Here is a 26,430-nt window from a genome sequence, read left to right as displayed (position 1 = left end):
TGCTGGCACTGGCAGTGACGAAGACGATGATGATGGAAAGTGATGAACCCAAGTGCGGTTTTATTTACAATAGTGAAATCCAATAACCCTAATTATAAACGTGAACTAAACAAAACATAAATATGAACAATGAACATAAACTTGACTTGACTATACTTGACTTGACTTAACATAAATATAAACTAAACTAAACTTGGCTAGGCTTGGCTTGGCTTTGCTTGGCTTGAATTAAACAACGTTACAAACACAATACCTGACGAGAGACAATGGCAAACATGAGGGCTTAAATACACCGACATGGGTAACAAGACAACCAATGAACAGACAGAACTATAAACAATATAGCAAGACTAATAAACTTAAACCAGTGACAAACTAGAACTGATAACAAAGTAATCAAACAATGAACCAATGAAAACAAGACACATGTACAGGGGAAAACACATGACAAGATCACATGAGGGAACAGGAAATCACATGACATGACAGGAACAGGAACTAAACTTGAAAATAAAAGACATGAAAAAACATGAACAAAACACATCTAGACATGACAATAGTGCATTTGTATACCAAAAGTGTGGTGGTTTCTTCACAAAATGTAATTGTTATTGCTGTGCTTATTATTTGTTGTTAAGTTGTAAAGTATCTAATAATGGGTCAGACTGAAGATGGGTTTTGTGTTTACATGTAACGTTTAATTGTAACATGCAAGCTTTTGAGAAAATGTATAACACAAATAGATATACTGTACGTGAAAATAAGATTCAGTCAGTATTGTTCCAATTGACAACATTTGTTTTAACAGTCATTAGGTGTGTGCATTACGCAATGATTTTAAACAAATGTACATTACACAAGTATATAGTATGTGTGGCAGTGGCAAATAATCACTCTTTTACCAAATGATAACATGTTTTAACTGTAATTGTTTTTTACACTTCTTTCAAATCACTCATCAGACTGTGTACACATGATAAAACTGCCAGTCAGCTTGTCCAGCAGGTAAATTAAATAGTTTGTGAAAGTGTCTCGAATGTTTTCTTTCCCGTTGGGCAATTCAACAACAAAGTTGTCATCGCTGCTACAGCTAGAAGAGAAATCAGTTTTCTTTTTTCGATCTGCTCGCCAGAGAACTTGGCTGTTTCTCAATGTGCATTCTTTTGTGTTCTTACGTTCTCGTGGACTAATTCTACGTCATCATCCACTGCCAAAGTTCTATTCCAATACTCAAGAACGCAAGTACTGAGGACGCAGAAAATTACCTGGATCTGTCCTAAATATTGTGGATGCATCGGATTGTGACTTGTTGTCAAGAACTCGGTACTACGGTGGCAGACGAAAGACATTTATCGTTGTTTTTGTTTTTTTTCTTCAAGAGTTTTCAGCTGTAAGCTTGCAAAAGTCTGAGAGCTCGTGAGAGTCGTGATACTGCATCAACTTTTTGGGCATCATTTTAATGTAGTAATAAATACATTTATATACACTTTATTCTTAACGTATCACTAGTCCTGCAAAACTTCACTGGTGTGATGATATTAATGCTGTCACTGGTGTGATAATGCCAGTAGTTCTCTCACTGAATTAAAATGTGCTGTGACGGTTAATTGCACAACAGGAAGATCACAGCACATCTCAAAGCTCGCAATAGATGCATTCTGAATCCTCCTGTCCTTCCGAGTTCGTTCTTCCAAGGTAGCTTGGCAAGACTGGTCTTCATAAGAATGCAAGTCCGTCCTTTGCATTCTTAGAATTGAGAAACACCCTTTGTTTGCTTGCAAACTTGTTTTCTTCTCATCCGTCATAGGCAGAGGGCAGACCAGCTGTAAGGTGCTTTGCATCACCTACTTTACCTTGGTAAAATTGCACCGATTAGTGCACTATAAAGGTGTGTATGTGCTAACGGCGATCATTCGCATCACTTTCTATGTGAAAGGGTAATTCGTCAGCGATTCGCTTCACATAATTGCATTGCCTCCGGTGGGAAAAGGCCTTTACATGGAAGCTCTCATCACTTGTCTCTTTATTTTACTGTGCCTGGTTAGGACAGTGTTATGTGTGAATACCATATTAATATCTGTCCTGTTTATGTAGTGTTGTACAGGTACGCTGGACTACATACAGAAACGTTGCTCAGAGGCTTTGGAAAATTTACACACGGACCCTGCGAATGACACCAGGAGCCTGCGTTCCCTCCTTCCCTCCACCCTGCAACACATTGAGGATATCCACAATGAGGTGTGTGTGTGTTTATATGTGATTACGTGGTATACGTATGAGTGTGTTTAAAGCATTGTAAAATGTGTACTCATGGCACCAAATCCCAAATGCGTGTCTCAGACCATAACAGATGAGGTTGCTTAGAGGTTTTTTAAAGGTTGTTCTTGCCATTAATTTTTCAAAACCCAAACAATAACTCTTTCAATAAGCCTAACCATCAGGCCTCGTGGGGAGTTCTGTTGAACCCCAGCTCACCTAGATTACCATTCAGCACCTAAAAACCCCCTTAAAAATATAAAGTGCTATATATATATATATATATATATATATATATATATATATATATATATATATATATATATATATATATATATATACAGCCCTGCCTGCAGGCGGCAGTCTCCCCAGAGGTTATAGACCTCAACACTCTGACCTGATTGAGGCTATTTTGTTAAAACTGCCCACAAGGGCCTATGTTTGTTCTTAAATGATGTATTATTGTATTATTTATTATTTATAGGAGTTTTTACCTCAGTTTGCAGTTGTAGCAGAGCTCATCGTCTAGCTCTTGTTTAGTGTGTTGGACTGCATGGAGATTGGTGCACCAATCTGATCGGTGTTTGCTTGAGCAATGAACCATAGGGTGTGTGTAAGGGATCTACAGTGTGTACGATTAATGAGCTGTGGTGATCCATTGATGCTGATGAAGGTGAATGTTTACCAATGTTTAGGGCATGTGGGGAGGCTCTTTTTGCTTATATGGGGGTTCAGCAAAAGTTTTTGGGAAACTGGTCTCTCTCTCTCTCTCTCTCTCTCTCTCTCTCTCTCTCTCTCGTGTGTGTGTGTGTGTGTGTGTGTGTGTGTGTGTGTGTCTTTCTCACTCCCAAAGTTTTGGGCCTGCAGAATATTTTAAAGGGTGTTTGGGGCGTTCACACCAAAGACATAATTCCCTCCACTAGATAGACATCTTTGCCCATTGCTGTTTTTTTTTTTTTTTTGCATTGTGCATAGGAGTGTCGGGTTTTAGATGTCATGTCAAGTGTAAAAGAACTTCAACTTTTTAGAGCACGTCTTGAGGCACCCACGTTCTTTTCTGTTTGTGACACTGCATTTTTTGTTTTAAGTGCAATTATGCATTTGTTGCGAACAGCCCTTGGCCTTTTATGCATTTACTCACCCTCATGTTGTTCTGAAACTGTATGACTTTCTTTATTCTGTGAATCACAAAAGGAAACGTTTCAAAGAATGTCTAAGTTGTTCTTTTCAAAACAATGGGAGTAAACAGTGGCAGTGCCGGAGAAAATCACCATACAAGTGCTCAGAAAAGTAGACCAAATGACTTGTGCACTACAGGTGCATCTCAATAAATTAGAATGTCGTGGAAAAGTTCATTTATTTCAGTAATTCAACTCAAATTGTGAAACTCGTGTATTAAATAAATTCAGTGCACACAGACTGAAGTAGTTTAAGTCTTTGGTTCTTTTAATTGTGATGATTTTGTCTCACATTTAACAAAAACCCACCAATTCACTATCTCAAAAAATTAGAATACATCATAAGACCAATAAAAAAAAAACATTTTTAGTGAATTGTTGGCCTTCTGGAAAGTATGTTCATTTACTGTATATGTACTCAATACTTGGTAGGGGCTCCTTTTGCTTTAATTACTGCCTCAATTCGGTGTGGCATGGAGGTGATCAGTTTGTGGCACTGCTAAGGTGGTATGGAAGCCCAGGTTTCTTTGACAGTGGCCTTCAGCTCATCTGCATTTTTTGGTCTCTTGTTTCTCATTTTCCTCTTGACAATACCCCATAGATTCTCTATGGGGTTCAGGTCTGGTGAGTTTGCTGGCCAGTCAAGCACACCAACACCATGGTCATTTAACCAACTTTTGGTGCTTTTGGCAGTGTGAGCAGGTGCCAAATCCTGCTGGAAAATGAAATCAGCATCTTTAAAAAGCTGGTCAGCAGAAGGAAGCATGAAGTGCTCCAAAATTTCTTGGTAAATGGGTGCAGTGACTTTGGTTTTCAAAAAACACAATGGACCAACACCAGCAGATGACATTGCACCCCAAATCATCACAGACTGTGGAAACTTAACACTGGACTTCAAGCAACTTGGGCTATGAGCTTCTCCACCCTTCCTCCAGACTCTAGGACCTTGGTTTCCAAATGAAATACAAAACTTGCTCTCATCTGAAAAGAGGACTTTGGAACACTGGGCAACAGTCCAGTTCTTCTTCTCCTTAGCCCAGGTAAGACGCCTCTGACGTTGTCTGTGGTTTAGGAGTGGCTTAACAAGAGGAATACGACAACTGTAGCCAAACTCCTTGGCATGTCTATGTGTGGTGGCTCTTGATGCCTTGACCCCAGCCTCAGTCCATTCCTTGTGAAGTTCACCCAAATTCTTGAATCGATTTTGCTTGACAATCGTAAGGCTGCGGTTCTCTCGGTTGGTTGTGCATTTTTTTCTTCCACACTTTTTCCTTCCACTCAACTTTCTGTTAACATGCTTGGATACAGCATTCTGTGAACAGCCAGCTTCTTTGGCAATGAATGTTTGTGGCTTACCCTCCTTGTGAAGGGTGTCAATGATTGTCTTCTGGACAACTGTCAGATCAGCAGTCTTCCCCATGATTGTGTAGCCTAGTGGACCAAACTGAGAGACCATTTTGAAGGCTCAGGAAACCTTTGCAGGTGTTTTGAGTTGATTAGCTGATTGGCATGTCACCATATTCTAATTTTTTGAGATAGTGAATTGGTGGGTTTTTGTTAAATGTGAGCCAAAATCATCACAATTAAAAGAACCAAAGACTTAAACTACTTCATTCTGTGTGCACTGAATTTATTTAATACACGAGTTTCACAATTTGAGTTGAATTACTGAAATAAATGAACTTTTCCACGACATTCTAATTTATTGAGATGCACCTGTACATTCTAAGTCTTCTGAAGCAATACGTTTGCTTCGTATGAAGAACAGACTGAACAGTGACATCAGACATCAATGATTGAATCTCTAGGCTAATCGTGATACACCAGGATTGAATAAGTGAGTTTTGCAAGATTTTTGCATGCCCACGTTTGTGTGTACTTCTCAAGCCACCTCACATCCCTGGAGCATTTTAAGTGTGTTTGTGTGCCCTTAGTTATGTGCATGTACATTGTGCATCCCTTGTTCTTATAGTTTGAGCTTCTGTGCATGCACATATGTGACTCTTTGTGCAGTATGTATGGCCATGTGTATATGTGTATCTGTGGGTTTATAGAGCAAACAGTACAGAGTGTTCTTTATTAATTTAGTCACAGTGGTGCTGGACTTGTGGGCACTCTGGTTTAATTGATTGGTAGTCCAGAGTGAGCTGTGTGTGAGAGATGTCTAGAAACCTTTACCTGTTTGATCTATTAGATGCTGCTTTGCTATGTCTGCAGGTCACCATGGTTAGCTGTACTACTGTAACTAATGTGCAGTTATCACAACTTACAGCTGGAAGTGTATGGTGATATATAGACAGACAGTTTCTCCACCTGCCACTGAAAGCCTTTTGTTTTCTACCTATATCCTCTCTCTTTCTGTTCCCCTCCAGCATATGCAGGTGGCATTTATTCTCTGTACCTCACAGCAGTCATCGGATTGGCTCTAAATGCCAGTTGCATAGTTACCAGCTCTGTGCCTGTTGCAGGCCTGCTCTGCAGGAAACCGGCCTCCATGTTAGCTCAAAGCTCACCACACCGTGTGGGCTTTCAACACAGAAGGACAGACAGACAATCAGAATGGGTGGGAATGACAGACACAAAAGTGGCTGCTAGCATTTGTAGCCTCCGGCGTCCATAGAGAGTCGCTCAGTGGTCGGTATTGGTCTGAAGTGAGTGTAGGTTTGAACCAACACAAAGTGTAGCATTTCTTTGAAGACGGCCATATGTGAAAGTGAATGCTGGGTGTCTGATCTCAGGCCAGCTAAAGATGGTCCCATTTGAATGTATGCTTAGAAACACAAGTATTTATAAAGCATCTCACAATAAGAGAGTCAGCTGTGCAATTTTAGAGTCCTGCAAATAAAGCTGTAGGACCAGTTAGGCCTTACTGTGATTTTACTATGGGTAAGGCATGTTGTTAGGCACAGATTCGAGTGGCTTATTCGTTTTTTAAAATGACAGAACTATGAAAAAGGACAGCAATGTTAAATAAAGTATTTATTATTGATAGTTAATAAATTATTCTTCTGCCAATAAATACATTTCATGGACCCTTTTCACACTACTGGGTTTTGGAATGCAGGGTAAAAATGGGAGTGAACTGGAGACCACACCAAATATAACTTTTGTTACACATTTGCTTCAACATCAAAAGAAAACAAAACTATTATGTTTCCACAACTTTTCAAAATAAGAACAAATTAGAGAGCGATGGATTATGACCGTAAGAAGAGAGAAGATGGCGGATTTAGTGTCACTCTCTCAGCAGCTGTATTAGAAACCTCATCACATCTGTGGTAACTCATTCCAGGGTAATATAATACAGAATATAATGTTTTTGACTTAAACAAAATAAAAAATGCAAATATATATATATATTTATTTATTTATTGCTAGATTTACGCTGCTAAAAAAAGGCAGAAACGTGTCATCACAGTCTGTGAAAAGGGTCCATTATCCTGATGATAGGCTGTTAATAATTGGCAAGCAAAATCACAACTTGGAACATGAATATAGAATGTGCAGTCATGGGTGCCATTCATCCATCCATCCATCAACAATTATAAATAAAAAAGAAAAACTAGCCTCCGAATAAATACAATAAATTTATTGTTAGGGTACTGAGAAAAAAATAAATAAATACAAATCTCTTTTGAATGCTGTTCAATGAGAATAATGAAAATTCTGTACCAAACTCTTTTGGTCTGAAAAAAATTATATGCAAATGTGATATACTTTCATATCCTTTAGTTGCGTTAGACTAAACAGGACTTTACATTAAAAAAAAAAATTTAAAAAAGGCCAGCATTGTTGTTGATCTTTTGGTACCATTGGGTTGTTGTGTTGTCAGCCTGTGTTGTAACTCTTATGGCACTTTTCCACTGCACGTTACGGTTCGACTCGACTCTGCTCGCTTGACTTTTCTGAGCTTGCTTTTCCACTGCATTATAGGCTGATCGTCATAGTTGCACCGCCTCTACTGCCGTGACATCATCTTAAACGCGACACAAACATTACTGACCATAAACAATAGCACGACCACTAGCTGTTAGCTCATTGTGCTGCATAAAGCAGTTGTTGCATGGTGATTTTACACAAGTGTAACAGTTAAATTGGCCTGGTTGTTTTAGAAGCAAGCTTTCTAGTACCACTTCCACTTTCTTCTGTTTGAACCACTCCAGCTGTTGTGGTCCTTGATGGTTCTGTAGTCACTTTTAAGTTTTTTTTTTTACTTTTCCCTACACTGTTGGTAAGTCCAGTGGTAGCCGTGTGGCCAACAGCTGCTGAGACACTTCCGGAAAGACTTTTTCCTTTTGCGTCATTTCATTCTTTGCTAACGAGAGGAACGTCTGCACCTCGTTTATTGACCGCAGCGTGGTTTTGCGCACAGCCATTTCTTTTTACAATTCGAAAGTCGTGTGAACAAATTATATTGCTGTCGCTGTTGCTTACTTTAAAACTAGCAGGTTGATGTCCCGTGTCGCAAATCCAGTGACGCTGGTAGTGACGATTCTCTCTGACCAATCAGCGATCTGAAGGGTTTTGACGTCACATTTAGTATCGGCTCGGCTCGCTTGGAACCTCGACTGAGGTGGTACTAAAAAAGGTATCGGGTACTATCCACAGTGGAAAACCCCCAAAAAGCGAGTTGAGTCGAGCCGAGTTGAGCTGCACCGTGCATTGGTAAAGCCCCGTTAGATAGGGCACAGGGGAGCCTGTTGTTTGGACAATGAATTTTGGAGGAGTGCTTTGTTCAGTTCTAGTAGGAGGGCTAATGTCAGGTGCTTACATTTACATGTGGGGTAGGCACACAGATACACACATTCACGTAGCTACATTAAGCATCCTTAGGAGGGTTAACTCATCACTTCAAAGGAGTCAAAGATGGATAGATTCCCAGAGGAGAAAGCCTGTGGTGTATTCTGTTGTTCCCTGTAGAGATAGAGAAAGAGAGAGATTGATGGCATGAAGAATGACAGCAATGAGGTATGGAATGAAACGAAAGGGTTGAGGAGGAGAGGAAAGAGAAGCGTGTGTGTAGGTGTGAGAAAGTGTGATGTTTTTTGGCGTGTGTGATAAATCTTTACGGTTCTCCTGGGTGGCACACAGCAGCAAACATAAACAAAAGAAACAAAACAACAAACAGGAAAACAGGAAATGTAGATGTCATCACCCTCCTTCCCATTGTGAAGACCCAGTTATGATCAGCACCGCACAAAGACAAAAAGATGTTTAGTATAAAGCAAGCTGTTTGTGGGTGTGTAACTATCTATGTTAGGGACAAAATTGTCCCATAAGTTGCTAAAAGTTGTCTTTTTGGCCTTTTTAATTTTTTTAAATGTATTGATTTAGCTATGTTCATGGCTCTCATCCACACTAGAACAGTATTTTCATCCACTGAACGATTTCTAGTACCACATACTTTGGAAAATGATTTATGAAACTGAAAACGGATTAGTGTGGATATGGTCTTAGGGGTACGATCAGGGTGTGGGGTTAGGCTTAGTCCAATACAAAAAAACTAATTTTGCAACATTTACGCCTCTCATTCACATTATAATGTCATTTTCCCCAATCCAAAATGGAGCATTTCAAAAATGCTTGACATTACCACATACTTTTGGAAAGCAATGACGTTAGAAAACTGAAAACAGAGCCTAAAGGCCTGTGTGTACTATGCTTTTGTGCGATCCATATCTGATCACGCCCGGTGACAGTGTTGTCTTTCAAAGGATAGTCTTTTGACCTGAGTGAACATGAACGCATTTGATGCATGCCCACTACAACTGCTTTGTGATAATCTTTTAGTACAGTCAGTAGCAGGTGCATGCGGCGATGATGCGCATAGATGAGGACTGTCTGCATGTCGAGAAAATCTGGGACCCGCGTGCGGATCGTGCTGATAACAAAATTTGTGTTACGCGCACTGTGCGCGGAGCAATCAGCTACACGGACAACCGAAGTATACTGTTTGTGTATGTGTTTACGTGTGAATGTTTATGAGAGAATGTTTGCACTTGTGTTATGTGTGACTTTTCAGGTTTGTGTGTGTTCTGCATGCCTTGTCCTCTAGATGCATGTGCAGCTACCTGTGCTCCCTTGTTAACTTGACCTCAGTGTGGGTGTTTAGTTTGTGAAATCACTCCCAACACCCCATGAAAATGCCCTTCCCCAGTTTCTCCACCTCACTGACTCAGGTGACTAAAACCGACTCCCCTCTGCTGCTCTGTTCTGCTTCTGAATTGTCCTCTGATGGATGGAAAGAGTTTGATAAATGGATGGACGTCTGGACTGCTGTTGTTTCAGAGCGTGCTGATATAATACAGTACACATGGGCCAGAGAGAGGGATAGTGAAGAATGACTGGAGCAGAAAACATTTTTGTCCAACAACCACATTTTACAGACTATCAAACACACTTGACTGCTGTTTTTCAGCCACAGTTAAGTAGATGTCATCTGTTTGCTATGGTTTGACCTCTTGCTCAAGGACTCTACTTTACCGGCCTTGTTTTTTTCAAAAGCCTTTCTGGCTCAAAAGAGTTTAGAGTTTGTTGCTGCTATGGCTTTTTTAATGTTTGTTCTTTTCATAAACCAAAGATAGCAACAGCTTGATGTCTGTGGGCAATGTTGGTTCTTTACACACAACCACATGGTTCTGCATAGTGAAAAAAGTACATGAACTTGCAATATAAAAGTGTTACTTTGTCTCAGGGCAAAGTTTTGTATATGGTGTGAAGGGAATCATGAGGATACATTGTTTACATTTGAAAGGTGATCAGTACATTTTTGTTAAAAATTCTTTCTCCTGTTCACAGAGGCAACTTTATTTAAACCATTCATTGGTCGAAAAGTGAAAACACTGTGGCACTCTGTCACTATCAGAAGTGTTGCCTAAAAAGGCGACACTGGCTTAACCATTGGTGTAAATTTGGGATGGGCCTGCCTGTTTCATAGTTTCAACCAAAGGCTGACAGTGTGAGTGTAGGGAAACCTGATTGAAAACAGTCATTATTTTTGCAGTTCTGTTTGTTGACGGCAGTGGCACAGAAAAGACTCAATGCAGCTTTAACATCTTGCACATCTGTGGCTCCTCTTCTCAGGTGGAGTTTGAATGGCTGAGACAGTACTGGTTCCAGGGCCGACGTTACGCTCCATTCTGCAGCTGGTGGACTAAACCCATTGAACAGCTGGAGAAAGACTGGAAGGAAATGGAGCGAATGGTAAGAGTGACTGAGTGTAAGCAAGCCTGCTCAGAATCTGTGCCCACATTCATACAGAATTGGAAGGCCTGTGTATTCAAGGATTTAAACATGCCCTGCCCCTTTTTTATTAAATATTATGGTTAATTATGCTTTCAGATTCCAATACAGAGTTGTACCCTCCTCAACACATTTTATCATATTTAAATCCATTCCACAAAATGGACCCTTTTCTCATTTCTGGGTTTGGAGTGCAGAAGTTAGCTATAGCAGGGTAAGCTTCTATAGCAGTGACTTGCAGAACACAGCAAGTATTTCATTTTTGCAATGCCATTTGCAACATGAGGAAAAAAACAAAACAAAAAAAACCCTCTGCTAGGTTTCCATGACTTTTTAAAAGAGTTAAAAAACTGAATGACGACAGGCAGATATGAGAAAAGTAGCTGTATTTTAAACACCATCACACTAGTATTAACTAGATTTTCTTTTTTTTTATGTCAGGATAATATAACACAAATAATAATGTTATAAATATACACTTAATAATAACAATAATAATAATTATTATTATTATTATTATATAATAAAAGGACATTTAAATTCATCTATTAATCTCCTACCCCTTGTTTTTATTAAATATTTTATTTTATAATTTGATTATGTTTTTAGCTACCAATACAGTGTAGTAACCTCTGCACTTATTTACACATTTAAAATCATTCCATAGAAGTCTGTAGATTTACCCCCACAATCTGCAGAGAAAATGTGAAAAAGTGTGAGTATGTGTGCGCTTAGCCATAAGACAAGATGGATGGACAGAGAAAAGAAAGTGATGGAGACTAGAAAGTATAAGAGAGACTTTGGAAAGCACCATCCTAGTCTTCTAATTCACTACATGATTAATGGTGTTTTTCTGTAAGGAATGGTGTTCTCCCCCCCCCCCCCCCCCCCAAGACAAGACTTTATTTGTCTTTAGAATGCCATCACATGTGTTTAATTCCCCTTTTTTTGCAGTAATGGAGTCTGTAATGACACTTAATATTTCTTACATGCCTTACATGCTGTTCTCCGGTCCCCAAAATAACCCTGTTGCCCACAAAATTCAGGGCTGCATCAGTGCTCTCAGTGCTGAACCTAATTCAAGCCTGTGCTAGAAAGGACTCACAGAGGTCATTTAAGTCTAGAAGATCACAACTGATCAGGACTGTCTAAGACATGTTTGATCCATATGTTTGAAGTGTGGAGAACACAGCTCTGCTCTAAGTGTTGTAGCAAGTTTCAATAGGGGGCACTGTTGTATCATCATAGTCTCTCTCATGCTCTCTGCCTCCTTTGCACTTTGAGCAGTAATCACATCTAATGTGCTGCCTGGGCTAAGGACCGACTCTTGAGCTAGCCGCAGTGTGTGTGTGTGTGTGTGTGTGTGTGTGTGTGTGTGTGCGTGCATTGCAGGGGTGAGACAGTCTCTGTCTCACTGTGAGATACTCGTCCTCCCTCTGACCAGAGACAGTTTAAGAATGCTGATATCCAATGGTTAAAGACACGTGTATGTCTGTGTCTGTAAATATAATCTTACATTCTTTCCTCATGTAGTAATAAAAGAGAAATGTAAAATATGTATCTTTGAAATATTTATATAATTCTTATATATTTCATAAATCTATAATTCGATTTTAACATGCCATTTTTTCTTTTTTATTTCATGAATATTTTTTTTGTTAATATATAAACTATAAATATAAAATTATATTTATATATTTTCACATTTTGTCAATATTTCATTAGTGCTATTTCTTTGTTATTGTAATTTTTTTTTATTTTTTTTTTTACTTTTAATATCATTTGCCTTTCATAAGATATTCAATATATTAAAAGCATAAGTGGAAGAGGAGAGAAATATAAAATATAAATATCTTGCTTTTTTCTATATTAATTTAGAATCCAAGGTATTTATTTAATTATTAATAATTCCCCCCTCCCCCCCATTGTTTTGTGAATGTTTTATTTGTTTATTTTTTTTAAATTATTTAATTTATTCATGATTTTGCATTTGTGGATTCATGCATTTAGTTTAGCTCAATGATAAATCTTTTTTGTGCATTTTATTATTTGTACAAACAGAGAATTCAGAATGCTTAGAGCTTGAATATATAACTCATGAATGAGAACGTATTTAGAAAGTAAATATTCATTTGAATTCCTAATATCTGATATTTTCACGGCTGATTTAAATTCATTTAAGTATGGCAGAGTGTTTGTATGATTTTAACAGACAGTCATGGCATTTAACAGAGACATGTGTTTATCTAGATTCCTGGGAATTTTTCCTTCGCCTTTGTGCACTTTTCTTGATTTCAGCAGTCTGAGCAGGTCCGGGGTTGGCTGCTCCATGTATTTCTCTGTGTGTGCACCCTCTTCCTGCTGTTTATTAAAACCGCTCCTCTCCCGTGGGGGTTTCTCTCTTTCATTTTCCTTCTTTCTCTTTCCTTGCCTCTCCCTCTCTTGCTCTTCAGGCTGTTGTGATGCAAATTTTCACCCCTCCATTTGAATGACATCCTGATAAAACAACTCTCTCTCTATCTCTCTCTCTCTCTCCCTCTCTCCTCTCTCTATCTATCTAACTCACTCACTCCACTCCCCCCCCCCCCCCCAACCTGTACATCATGAATTAATGTGAACTGCTTAATGGAAACAACATAGAGAATATAGTGGAACATAGAAAAGAAGAAAGAATAGAAAAAAAAGATGTGTGGAAGATAGCTATTTAAATGTGCCTAGTTCTTGCTCTGATACGTTGAGGAAAATGTTATCAAACATCAGGTCTTGGGTCCCTCTCCTCAATTTTTCTGAACACACACACACAAACACACACACACAGGCTAGACAAGCATCTTGTCCCTAAAGAGAAGCTATCGTACTCCTCATACACCACTGACATTTATTTAGGATTTTAACAATGACACACACTCTCTCTCTTTCTCTCTCTATTCTGGCACACTAGAGATAGTCTACTATATGCAAAATATTTTAAATACCATCCAGGCATTTTTTTTTTTAATTCTTTGGTTTATATGGGGTGCAGAGATGAGAGGGAGACAGGTCTGTTAAAGTGTGTGTGTATGTTTTGTGGGTGTAGCTCTAATTTGTCACATTCTTCACATCTGTCGCTCTGAGCATCACATCAAAAAGCTCTCTCCGTCTGTGTCTTTTCTTTCTATCTTCTTGCTACACTGCAGCTTATGCGGCATTAAGCCTCAAATATTGTGTTTTGAAACACTTATTTTCAAGCTGAATTTAAAATGATTATGCGTTTATAGAATGCTGTGCATAAGGTGAACAGTTTAGATGTTTCTTTTCCTTTGGTGGTGGTGTGTTTATTTGTGAGTGTGTGTGAGCATGTGTGTTGGGTCTTGCACAATGACCATTTAATAATTTCATCCTCTCTGTCCAATGAAAGAAAGCGAGCCATCATGACTGCAGGGGTCACCATTGATATCTGATTACGTTATTGACCTAGTGTGTGTGTGGCAGACAGGAAGGTAAAGACCCTTCTCCCCAGCGAGAGACACAGAGAGAGTGTGAGAGTGAGGGTCAATGTAAATGTTATTGCAGTGTGAGCTCATTTGATCAAAGCCACTGAAAGGTTAAGCGAATCCAATCTGGTATAGTGTGTCTGAGGGTAGGGGGTGTATATGTGTGTGTGTGTGTGAGTGTGTAGACATTTGAGGGCATTGGAGAGAGGCGGACACAGAGAGGGGATTATCGTATAGCTGGTGAAATGCTGGATCTGGTTTGGAGCGCTTCTCTCTGTCTCTAATGCATTTAGACAGCAATTGGCCTTAATAACCTTTATTGACTTCAGTAGGTCAGTGCCAAGGATCTAATTATTCAAGTGTATCAATTTCATCTAGTTTAGAGCTGCCTCGTTCTGATAATTATTTTAAGGTCGACCGGGGCAATTAATCTCTATTCACTTATTTGATGAGTTTGTAAAACATTATAAACGTAATGGCTTTGCTGTGCATTTTCATCATAAATAATATTTCAGAATGCTTGACATGGCGTGGGCTGCCATCGTTTACAGACCGCTAAGGTTTTCTCATGGTATTTGCCTGCATACTTTACAGTTTTCCTTGAGTATTTTTTTATAATCTGTGCATGCCGGGGCAGTGTTTTACTGCCGTTTTCTGTGATCAAATGGATACCAGAAAAAAATGTGGCTTGTTTCAGTTACACCCTGAATTCCACACAGAGCAATTCACCCTTTATTCTTTTTCTTCTAAGTGTTGTAATATTAAAAGAAAACGTAATAAAAATAAAAGTATGTATAGATTCATGTTTCTTAGTGTAGGTTTCAAACAAATCTGCAATGAGAGTGTGTTTTCAGATTTTTTAAAATAAAGGCACCGTCATACCGTCTTTCCGTCTCCTCTCTGGTCATTTCTCTCTACTTTAATTTTCTCAGGATAGAGGAACAGTTGTTCTTTGTCAGAGCAGAAAGAATCACACTTTATTCCTAGATGTGCAGTGTTTACTTGGATGATTCTCACAAAACCTGTCAAGAAAATGTCCTAGTCCTATTTGACTTCAAAATCGAAAGAAACAAATAAAAACATATATTCTGTATTTAGAAAATGAAGCCTTTTTAGGACCATTAATTCTTTTTACACTGTGACATTATTTTCATGACAGTTGAGCACATTTTAACCCCCAATTCTCATTACCCCAATCTGAACAAAAGTGTATATTATTTATTTTGTAAAGTATTTATACATCATTGCACTCTGTTGGTACTGCCTTTCATTTTTCACAGATTTTAATGAAAAAAAAAAAAAGAAGAAGAAGAAAAAAAGATAGTGTTACAGTAATGAGAATCATCACTGAAAACAAGGGAAATAGTAAACAAAAAACGTATCCTTATGGGTATATGTATCCAAAACAAGGGTACCTCCTTAAACAGTACCTTGTTTTCTGAGTGCGTAGGCTTCATTTTGTTTGTGCAAAATATAATTATTATTATTTTAATTTTTTTTGCATTGATTTTGGTTTAAGTATAACCATACATTTTCTTGAAATGTTTCATGAGCATCACCTACCTGCATTTCTCCTTTGGTTTACCTGCTTAAACAACAGAGCAGAAATTACCTCCCAATTTCTCTAATTACACTTTTAAACGGTAAATAATATGGCTGGTAATTTCACGGTAAGGGGTGTTTTTTTTTTTTTTTTACTGGAGAATGGGGGAGAGAATGTGGTGAAAAGAAGTGTGGGGCGGGGGGCAGCAAAAGGTAGAATTTGTGGGCAAAAGGTATATATGATTCCCTTTGAAGTCTTTATTGAACAGGGTAAGCTGAATTTGAGCAGGCTGGGATACTGTTGAGGGTAAATACTTAAACCCCTTTGGAGAATTTCAAGCGTTGATATGCCACTTGCAGGCTGTGTGTTTGTGTTTGTGAGTGTGTTTTAGTGTTTCCTACCTACAGGGAGAGAAAGAGAGAGAGATAGAGAGTGGCCACTTGCTTTGTACCTGCATACAGAAGGGTTTTAGAGATTGTTTGGGCAGCCAGGCAGGGAGACCACTGTAGTTTTTTTTCAGGGGGTCTATTTGTGTAGCCATGGAATGTCTGGGATGGAGTATTATTGGATATTTTTTTAAAGTACACACACTCACAGCTCAAAGGGTTACCACAAGGCCTTCTAAACACAGTCAGCTAGACACACACACACACACACACACACACACACACACACACACATCTCTACAGTCAGGCAAACGTTGTATCCCACAAACTAACAATGATGAAAAATATCTAGTATCCTGTTTATATAAAACCCAAACTCATTGCTGATTATTCCATTTGTTCAATGCATATGTATATATTAATACATTAGAGCAGTACATGCATTTTAAAATCAAGACAAGAGTGAAATCTCTTTTATTTGAATATGTAACTGAGAAATAATAGATTTGAACAGAGAAATACTGTAAGCATCCTTAAATTTTATCGACAGACATAATTTACTGTTTTCATATGGATCAATTCATGAATGTTGCTTGTTTTGTTGCATTAGTATTATTATATGCACTTGTGTGATTGGGTGCAGACGATGCAGTCGTGTTCTGATGGTGTTGTTGAATAGAGCTCATCGTGTGCTGGAACAGACAGTTCCTGACAGCCGCTGAACTCTTTGAAGTTATATATATATATATATATATATTTTTTTTCTTAGAAAACCAATAAGTGCTTTACAATGCCTGATCTATCTTATCTCTTCTAACCCTCATCACACTCTCCATTTATTTAGTGCTTTGCTTATTTATTTATTTTCTCTGCAGTTTTTTCTTTATTTCTAGCCCCCTTCTTGATCAGTGAGATAAGCGTCTGAAGAAAAAGGAATAAGACCTCGAATTACAGACCATGACTGATTAAACACTGCTGGGGAAACACACACAAACACCAACCCATATACAGCACATCACACATATTTGCTTCATAACATTTCACACAAACACCCACACTTGCTTTACATAGGGATTAGAACACTACCTGACAATCAGGTGGAGTCAGACCTCATTTAGTAGATACACACCTATCTCTGTATCTTCCATCTAATGTGTCTGTCTGTATCCTCTATCCCTCCTTTTAATTCCTCAATGTCACCAGGTTGGCTATCAGGTTGGGGCTCTTAACTGAATTAAGACACGGTTCAGAACAATAAGGGGAAGAATGGGAGATACCGATGGCAAGCCACTGTAAAATTGTCAGATTCGCTTGAAAAATCGCAAAGAAAGAGAGGAATTTTAAAGAAGATATTGCAGATAATTTGAAGTGCAGCCTGGTTGCTGATGCATACTCGGAAGTTGCAGTGTCTGTGTTTGTTTTTGTGTTTGTTTGTTTGTGTTTGGACAGAAGTTGAGAGCAAGGGCTGAGATGAATAGACACAGATGTGTTTGATAGTAAACACTCTCTCTCCAAAGGGAAATGTTCCTGTTGGAATCTGTTATGATCCCTTCACTTTTAACTCTCTCTTCTGCTCTCTGCCTCTCTCAGTGTTTCGTACAGTTCAGTGGAAAGTGACATATGATTTTGGAATAATAAAGCACATTCAGCATCTTACACTGGAAAAGATCAGGCTTGACTACTAGAAAGTAAAATCACACGTTATTGGCGCGGACACTTGAAATTGTAGCAGATAACATACTCTCTTTAATGCTACATGCCAATTGATGTTCCTGGAAAAAAACAAAAAAACATTGGAATATAGGAAACATAGGAATTTTAACTAATCAAAGCCTTCTCAGATTAAAAAAATAAAAAAAGTGGATCTTTTTTGGCTGTATGTTGTGTGTAGTTCAGTAGGGTGCTGTTGTTAGCTGGGAGATATTAGGTTGGTTTCTGTGGGATTTGATAGTGGGGCTGTGCCACTATGTTTGCGATTTAGGGCATTTTTATTACTACAGTATTCCACCAAGTTAATGTTAACACATGAATTTGGGCGTTGGTCACTTATTTCATTATACTCTGTAAAGAGACAACCGGTGTTGGGTTGTAATGGATGACATGTAATCTTGATTATATATTCAGATTACAAAAATCAAATGTTTGTAATAAGATTACATTATTATTATTACATGTTATATGTGTGTAATCCTATTGCAGCTACTGTTTAGGAATTATATTATTACAAATCAATTAGCAGGGTTGGGAGGGTAACTTTTGTAATGTATTCCACTACAGATTACAGAATACATGCTGTAAAATGTAATTTGTAATGTATTCCGTTAGATTACTCAAGGTCAGTAACGTATTCTAAATACTTTGGATTACTTCTTCAGCACTGGTAGATTTTTTCACTTGTTTTGACTATAAAAAGCCAGTACAGTAAGACAAAATACACGTTAAAAATATATTCTCTGAAAAACCTAAATATCTTATGCAGTGTTGTTTCTAAAACAAGATCAATTTGATAAAATCTTATTCTTGATATAATTCTTGCATTTTTACAGAATATCAAAGGTCTTACTAGAAAAAAGAAATTATGATCCAACATGAATTTTCATGATAAAAAAATATGATCGTGCCTGGTAATGTGCATGTAAAATGGCTAGAAATAGCATTTTAACTTAGTGTAAAGATGACAATTTACACAAGGTTTATTTCTATTTCTTCTGCTCCAAACTTACTTCAAACTTACTTCTCTGTCTGCTCGTATGAATGTAACACATCATAAGAAAGTGTTTCACTGCTGTTCAAATGCACTTTGGATCACATCATTTATATGTATAAATGTTAAATTAAACAAATGACAGTAAAATGCAAAGTAATCTCTTCAATAATCAAAATACTATTTGAATGTAACTGTATTCTAATTACCAATTATTTAAACTGTAACTGTAGTGAAATACAGTTACTTATATTTTGTATTTTAAATACGTATTCCCGTTACTCCCCAACCCTGTCGATTAGATTATCTGTCAGCCCACGCTTTTTTTCAAAGAACCACTGTTTGATTTAATGTTTACTAATGTTAAATGAGTGTAAATTGGTACTTAAATATGTAAAGTTACAAATTTCATTTTAAAATGAGATTTTCATTAAAAATATATTTAATCCAAAACTCTCTAAAAGTAATTTCAAAAAGTAATCAGATTAGATTACATTACTTACATTAGAATTTTTGTAATTTGTAATCAGTACTAGATCACATTTCAGATGTAATACCCAACACTGGGTACAACCATGTAAAATGAAAGCATTAAAGTTATGTGTGGTAATTATTTGAGAAAACATACAACTTTATACAGCTATATTATGTGGTATATTGTAATGCATTATGAATGCATTAAGATACCTATAGGTTCTATAGAAAGCTTTACTAATATAACTATAATTAATTATGTGTTATGAGCAGGTTTATTTAGGGTTTTCCTTTTGAGTGTGTTTTGCCTGTACGGTCTTTAAACGGAAATCTCTTCCAATGGTGTACTCCCTGTGAGTGTCTGTTTGTATCTGTCTACCCACTAATATTATTCTTATATGTCATGCCCAATGATTCATGCACATATTTCTTAAGGCATTCTCGCTGGAGGTATTAAACTATCAGATTTTGAAAAGAAAATTATTTTATTTGTTACACTTACTCATATTTAACTAATGCTCTGGAAAAATGTGTCCTGCTATGCAAGAGCCCTAAGGCTTCACAAAACCACTGATACATATTACTTAATTCACTTCACTGCTGATATTTTCAGCTTTCAGATGACATATAAATTACACAACAGTGTCTCCCGTAACATCATAAGTTGTAATCGGTACAGCTCGGCTTGGGTTTCGTTCATTTTGCAGCAAGCCAGCGCTTACTGTACCCTATCAGAACTGTTTTCCCAAATGCCACTTTTCAGCCACTGTAGAAAAAAGACATGTAATGAAAATAGCTTCAGGTCTATGTGATGGTAATCTGTGCGTGGAGTTCACATTCTTTAAGTGCTGAAAATGAATCTGTGCAGAGTGAGGAGAGAGTGAGGTTTTGGCCTCCCTCCCACTGCCAAAAGCTTTCACTGGCAGGAGAAAAGTGGGTACACGATTCGCTAATCGCTAATCTCCAATCAGCAGGCAGATCCAGAAGGAGATGGAGGTGGAGAGAGATGGGGCAGAAGTGTATACATGTGTTTGTGTATGAGATTGAGTGGCTATGGGTATTAACTCCGAAAGAAAGTGATAAATTAAAGAGAAGGAGAGTTTTAAGAAAAAATTTGTTTTAAGGAATAATTCACCCAAAAATGAAAATTCTGTCATTATTTACCCTCATGCCATTCCAATTCCATATGACTTTCTTTCTTCGGTCGAACACAAAAGGAGATATATTAAAGAATGTTGCAGTCCCTGATTACCCTGTAATGGCAGTTTATTATGAGACAAAAAAGGACCCAAAAGTGTCAGAAAAGTAGTCCATACAACTCGTGCATCATATTGCAAGACTCTGACTTAGAAAACAATAGGTTTTGGTGAGAAACAAACTAAAATGTAAGTAATTTTACAGTGAGATTCAAATGCTGTTGTATGGGAAACACATGGCATCTTCTCTCCCCTCCTCTCCTCTCCTCTCCTCCACCCCAACACTTCTATCCAAATTTGCACTTGGCAACAGACAGGATTTTTTTTATTGTGAAAAGCTATTGAGGGCTTTTGGTGTACAACTGCCTTTTTTAAAACACATTTTTTCTTTCCCATCTAAAAGAGAGCAAGAAACCAATAGAGACAGAGAAAGAAAGAAAATCACAAAGCTTTTAGCTTTTGCTTCATTAGCTCGGGCAGAAAGCATATGTCCAGTTGCCTCTGGCTGGAGGAATCAGAAAAAAAAGCCTGCGGCCCACAGTGCTTCACCACAATGCCTTCAAACTTTCTCACTTGTTGCGTTAGGCCCTTCAGCAGCTGGGTTTCTATTATCCATCTCCGCCTCTGTCCTCTGACACATTGCTGTGATGTTGTGAACACATTTTTCTAATGTTTTACACTTCATATAATCCATTCTCTCAGCGTGCAGGACCTGATGGGAGTGGTAATTGATGAGCATCTGTGAGTTCAGAGGGTCAATGTGGCTGAAAGGCCAAGCTCTCAATCACACACACACACAGACATGCATGTGTATTTATAATGGCTACGTCTGAAAGCTGAAAACTACTGCCATGAAAGGCAGTGTATGGATGTAGGAAGGCATCGAGGCACATCCAAATCCAATTTTGTGTCACATCCTTTCTGCTAGGATACCTTCGTCTGGTTGATTTTGTAGCCAGCATAGATGTACCCTTCACCACTTGTTGTTTTAGATCATTAACATTATGATACCGTAAAAGGCTGTCAAAAACCAGTTTCCATATACTCACAAGAAGATAACTACACTGTCAGAAAAAAAATAAAAAATTGCACAAATTTTACCTTTAGGGGTACAACAGCTTGTCACTGGGGCAGTACCCTCAAAGGTACACCCACTGTACCCTTTATATGTCAATCAGAACGTATTTGTACCTTTACTGTCCCTAAAGGGTACATACAGTGCATCCGGAAAGTATTCACAACGCTTCACTTTTTCCACATTTTGTTATGTGGAAAAGCGTTGTGAATACTTTCCGGATGCACTGTATTAGTACCTTAAGGTGTAAAGAAGGTACACTGGGTGTACCTATGAGGGTACTGCCCCAGTGACGAGCTGTTGTACCCCTAAATGTATAATTAAAAAAAAAAATTCTGACAGTGTAAAGCTGACACTGGTACAGATCAAAACAATGAAATGTGTGTTTGTGCCTGACCTGACTGAAACAGTGGCCTTAAAACAAATTTGGACACTTAAGCCACACTTTAAAATGTATACAGTAAATGTCATTGCATTAGATAACAAAATATTAAACCAAGTAGCATTCATTTTAAAAATAGCAAAAGCACTTTTCAAGCAAAACAATACGGTTCTAAATCAAGTCAAAAAAAGTATTTGAACACGTTCTGGTTGACAGACATCTTTGTAAACTTGAGGTGAAATGACTTGATTACTGATGTATACATCCACTAAAAATACCTTGAGACCAGTTGGTTACAGTTTGCAAGTGCACATGGGGACAAAGATTGTACTTTTTGGAGAAATGTCCTCTGGTCTGATGAAACAAATATTGAACTGTTTAGCCATAATGACCATCGTTATGTTTGGAGGAAAAAGGGTGAGGCTCGCAAGCCGAAGAACACTATTCCAACCGTGAAGCATGGGGGTGGCAGCTTCATGTTGTGGGGGTGTTTTGCTGCAGGAGGGGCTGGTGCACTTCACAAAATAGATGGCATCATGAGGAAGGAAAATTATGTGGATATATTGAAGCAACATCTCAAGACATCAGTCAGGAAGTTAAAGCTCGGTCGCAAATGGGTCTTCCAAATGGACAATAACCCCCAAGCATACCTCCAAATTTGTGGCAAAATGGCTTAAGGACAACATAGTCAAGGTATTGGAGTGGCCATCACAAAGCCCTGACCTCAATCCGATATATATTTTGTGGGCAGAGCTGAATAAGCATGTGGAAGGCTACCCAAAAAGCTTGACCCAAGTTAAACAATTTAATGGCAATCCTACCAAATACTAACAAAGTGTATGTAACTTTTGACCACTGGGAATTTGATGAAAGTAATAAAAGCTAAAATAAATAATTCTCTCTACTATTATTCTGACATTTCACATTCTTAAAATAATGATCCTAACTGACCTAAGACAGTGAATGTTTTCTATGATTAAATGTCAGGAATTGTGAAAAACTGAGTTTAAATGTATTTGGTTAAAGTTTATGTAAAGTTCTGACTTCAACTGTAAATGCAAACAATGACATTCTCGGGATCTCCTGTTTGTCGGTCACATTGCCTGCGTGTAGTATGTTTTACAAATTGATAAAATACAAATGACTAAAATTGTTACTTGTGTGTGTGTGTTTGTTTTGTCTATGTACAGTATGTTTTCTAGAGAATGGTCGCTGGCTGTTACGTTTTAGTGTGCTCATGTCATTGTTAGCATTACCTGCCTGACACTGGCTGTTCAGGATGCTGTTGGTAATGTTGGATGGCCCTTCTGCTATTGGTTGGTTGATGTACCTGGCACATAGTCCTGGTGTGTGTGCGTGTGTATATGTGTGTTTATTATTCCCTTCTGTTAGTATGGGGTAAACCAAAGTGTGTTTCCTTGTCCAAATGCACACACCCGCCTCTGTTAGTCACTTGCCCTCTGTCTCACCCTCTTCACTGTGGTCCTGAACCCAAGCGCTCTGCACAACATCACCCAGCTGACGACAGCTACCATCATTCAGGGGTAAACAAGGACACACATACACACACCACACACAGATAAGGTGGCATATATAGGGTGGTAAATGTAAGGTGTTTGTGAAAATTTCTCTCATCAACCCGCCTTGTGAACAAAACGCACATAGTATATCTCTTTCTCCACACACACACACACACACACACACACACACACACACACACACAGAGTTGTGTGGGTCATCCTTATTGTGTCATCTATGTTTAGTCTGATGTGATTCTTGTGTGGCTGAACTGACCTCCTAACCTCACAGTCTGAATTAGTCTTGGCAGACTCATTCATGCTGGGCTCTCTCAGATAGGATGACTCTAACAGGTAACAACCGCTGACAGGTAATGCTTCAGTAAGACAGAAGTGCTGTCTCACGGATGAATGAGGGATAAAAACAGTAAAGAAAAAGAGATCGCTGGGAAACAGTTGAGGTGAACCAACGCTGAGGGCACTTTTTGTGAAGCTTTCTCACCTGTCAATCATCTGAGCTCCAGCTACTGTAGACAAAGACAGAGGGAGGGAGAGTTTGACATCTTACATCTTTTTAAAAGAAAAGAAAACAAGGAATATATATGCATGTATATATAAATATAAACTGTGTCCCAAACAGCACACTATACACTATGCACTTACAAAATATACTATGCACTTCATTGTTTACCAGCTGACGGGAATGACGTTTCAAGCGGACGTGATGTGTTGCCGCTAGCTTAAGTGTCTTAGCCAACCTCAGTTCAACAATTGTATATTAAACAACATACATATTCACACAGCTTGGGATGATGGTAAAGTATTTAACTCACTTTTGTAAGGTGCTGTATCCACTGAAGTTTTGTTAGCAGCTACATTCTTCATTATTTACAACTGTTTTGTCGGAACAGCAGCAAAGCCAGGTAACTCTGCCCCTTCCACTATGTACGACAAGCTGCATGCGCTGAGTGCATGAAGTGTCCAACATTCACACTCCGTTGTGACAGTTAAAAAAAGTGCATCATTTGGGTACTTAAGGTGCACTTCTTTTTGCTGCATTTTCAGTGTTGACATACAACTCGCACTACAAAATGCTGTAGAATAGTGCAGAAGTGTGTGGTTTGGGACGCACCAATAGTTCCGGTACTCTCTGTTTATCTGTGTTTACAATGTTTCAAACAGGCTGTCAGTCTGTGCGTTGCTCAATGGCACACAATAGTTGATCCTACGTTGGTTACATTTGGAACTATTTTCATTAGCGGAGCAAAACTACACAAAATACTGTCCATATTGTGTTAAACATTTAAGATCCAATATTAACTTCATGTTTGTAGAAATGTATAAAAGCAATATAGGTTACATTTGTGAACATTAGATAACTACAATATTTAAACATGAATTAACAATGAACAATACTTTTACAGCATTTATTAATCTTGGTTAATGTTAATTTCATCATATACTAACACATTTTTTAAATTAAAATTTTTAGATGTTAGCATTAGTTAATGCAATATTTAACATTAAGTAACAATGAACAATTGCATTTTTACAACTAACATTAACTAAGATTGATAAATACTGTCAAAATATATTGTTCATTGTTAGTTTGTGATAGCTAATACATTTACTACTGTTGACAAATGTAATCTTATTAAAAAGTTCTACTGCAATATCTCATCGCCAAATCATAAGCACAATGCTATTCTGTACAAAAGCACTCCTAATTGTGTTATTAAGGTTAAAAGGTCTGAGGGGATTTCACAGGTTCTTTGGAAGCTACATGTTTGTCCTTAAGTATTTTTCTAAATTGATGTCTACTCCCTTCCAGTATCCAAACACATGACCTGAAAGGGTGTACATCATTAATTGGCGTACACACAAACTTCATTGCTCAAGCAAAATATAATAAATATTTTGTCCTGCTGTCTCTGATTCTGGGTTAATCACTGATATTTTCTACGATGTTGTTTTTCAGAACCCTTCTGCAAAAGTACAGAATAGATTTGACATCTGACATTAAGGGAATGAATGCATATTGATTTCTTTAAGCACTGGCTAAGAGCTTGTCCATGGGATTGGTAGTAAAGCTTAATTCCCTCATTTCATGATAAGAGTGCTTGTTTCTCTATTGAGGATGCTCTGGGATCTTTTAAAGAACTAGCTTTTTAACCCTAGTGTGATTTTATGTTGCCATGTTGTGCCAGCCATAAAGGTAGCTTACCCAAGAATGAACATTCTGTCATAATTTACTCACACTCATGTTCCAAGCCCATATCACTTAATTTCTTCCATGTAACACAAAAGGAGAGCTCCAAAAAAGCACCATAAAAGTAGTTCATATGACTTGTGCACTATATTCCAAGTCTTCTGAAGCCATACGATAGCTTTGTGTGTGGAACAGACACAAATGTAAGTTATTTACTGAAAATTTTGCCCTCCGCATATAGCATTTGAATAATAGTGTTGCCGTGTCACGTTCAGTTGCGAGACACTTGAGAATCATTTCCGTCAAACCTGGGTAATGCGGCATATTGAATATACACAAATAATGACACATTTCAGTGATGAATAACTGATGTTTTTGCCTATTGTAAGCTAATACTTGTTGTAGTATAAACACTGTATGATGTTAAATTGTTTTCTATAATTGTCTGACTGACCAAAAACTAGTTCTGTGTTAACTTGTGTAAATTTCATAATTTCAAGTGTATTTTGGGGTTCCCACGTGTCCTGGCAAACCTGGAATTTTGTAGTGCAGTTTTCCAATCATGGAAAAGTCATAGAAAATTTGAAAAATACCTGAATGTCCTGGAAAATAATGATTTGTCCTGAAAAATATTTTAGTGTAAAGAAAAACTGTGTTGCTAACAAGATTTTTGTTACATGTACAAAAAAATGGTAATGATCGGGACTCGGAATAGGAGTCAAATGCACAAATTCAAATTGTTTTGTCACTGCCGGTGCCTGCGCATTTTGAAGCAATGTCAACAGTTAACTGTTA

General features: G+C 37.9%; 1 protein-coding gene across 2 annotated transcripts in view; it reads left to right on the top strand.

Moving 5' to 3' along the window:
- Positions 1-26,430, top strand: part of LOC127444144 (alpha-ketoglutarate-dependent dioxygenase FTO-like) — a 208,405-nt gene that overhangs the window by 73,997 nt on the left and 107,978 nt on the right. For both annotated transcript variants that reach the window (XM_051703365.1, XM_051703373.1), the window contains exons 6-7: positions 2,095-2,238; positions 10,518-10,637. In XM_051703365.1, the coding sequence (XP_051559325.1) occupies positions 2,095-2,238; positions 10,518-10,637 (264 nt within the window). The remainder of the gene's footprint in view (positions 1-2,094; positions 2,239-10,517; positions 10,638-26,430) is intronic.

Source organism: Myxocyprinus asiaticus, chromosome 1 (assembly GCF_019703515.2).
Source record: "Myxocyprinus asiaticus isolate MX2 ecotype Aquarium Trade chromosome 1, UBuf_Myxa_2, whole genome shotgun sequence".
Classification (NCBI taxonomy): Eukaryota; Metazoa; Chordata; class Actinopteri; order Cypriniformes; family Catostomidae; genus Myxocyprinus; species Myxocyprinus asiaticus.
This window is presented reverse-complemented; position numbering and strand designations above follow the sequence as displayed.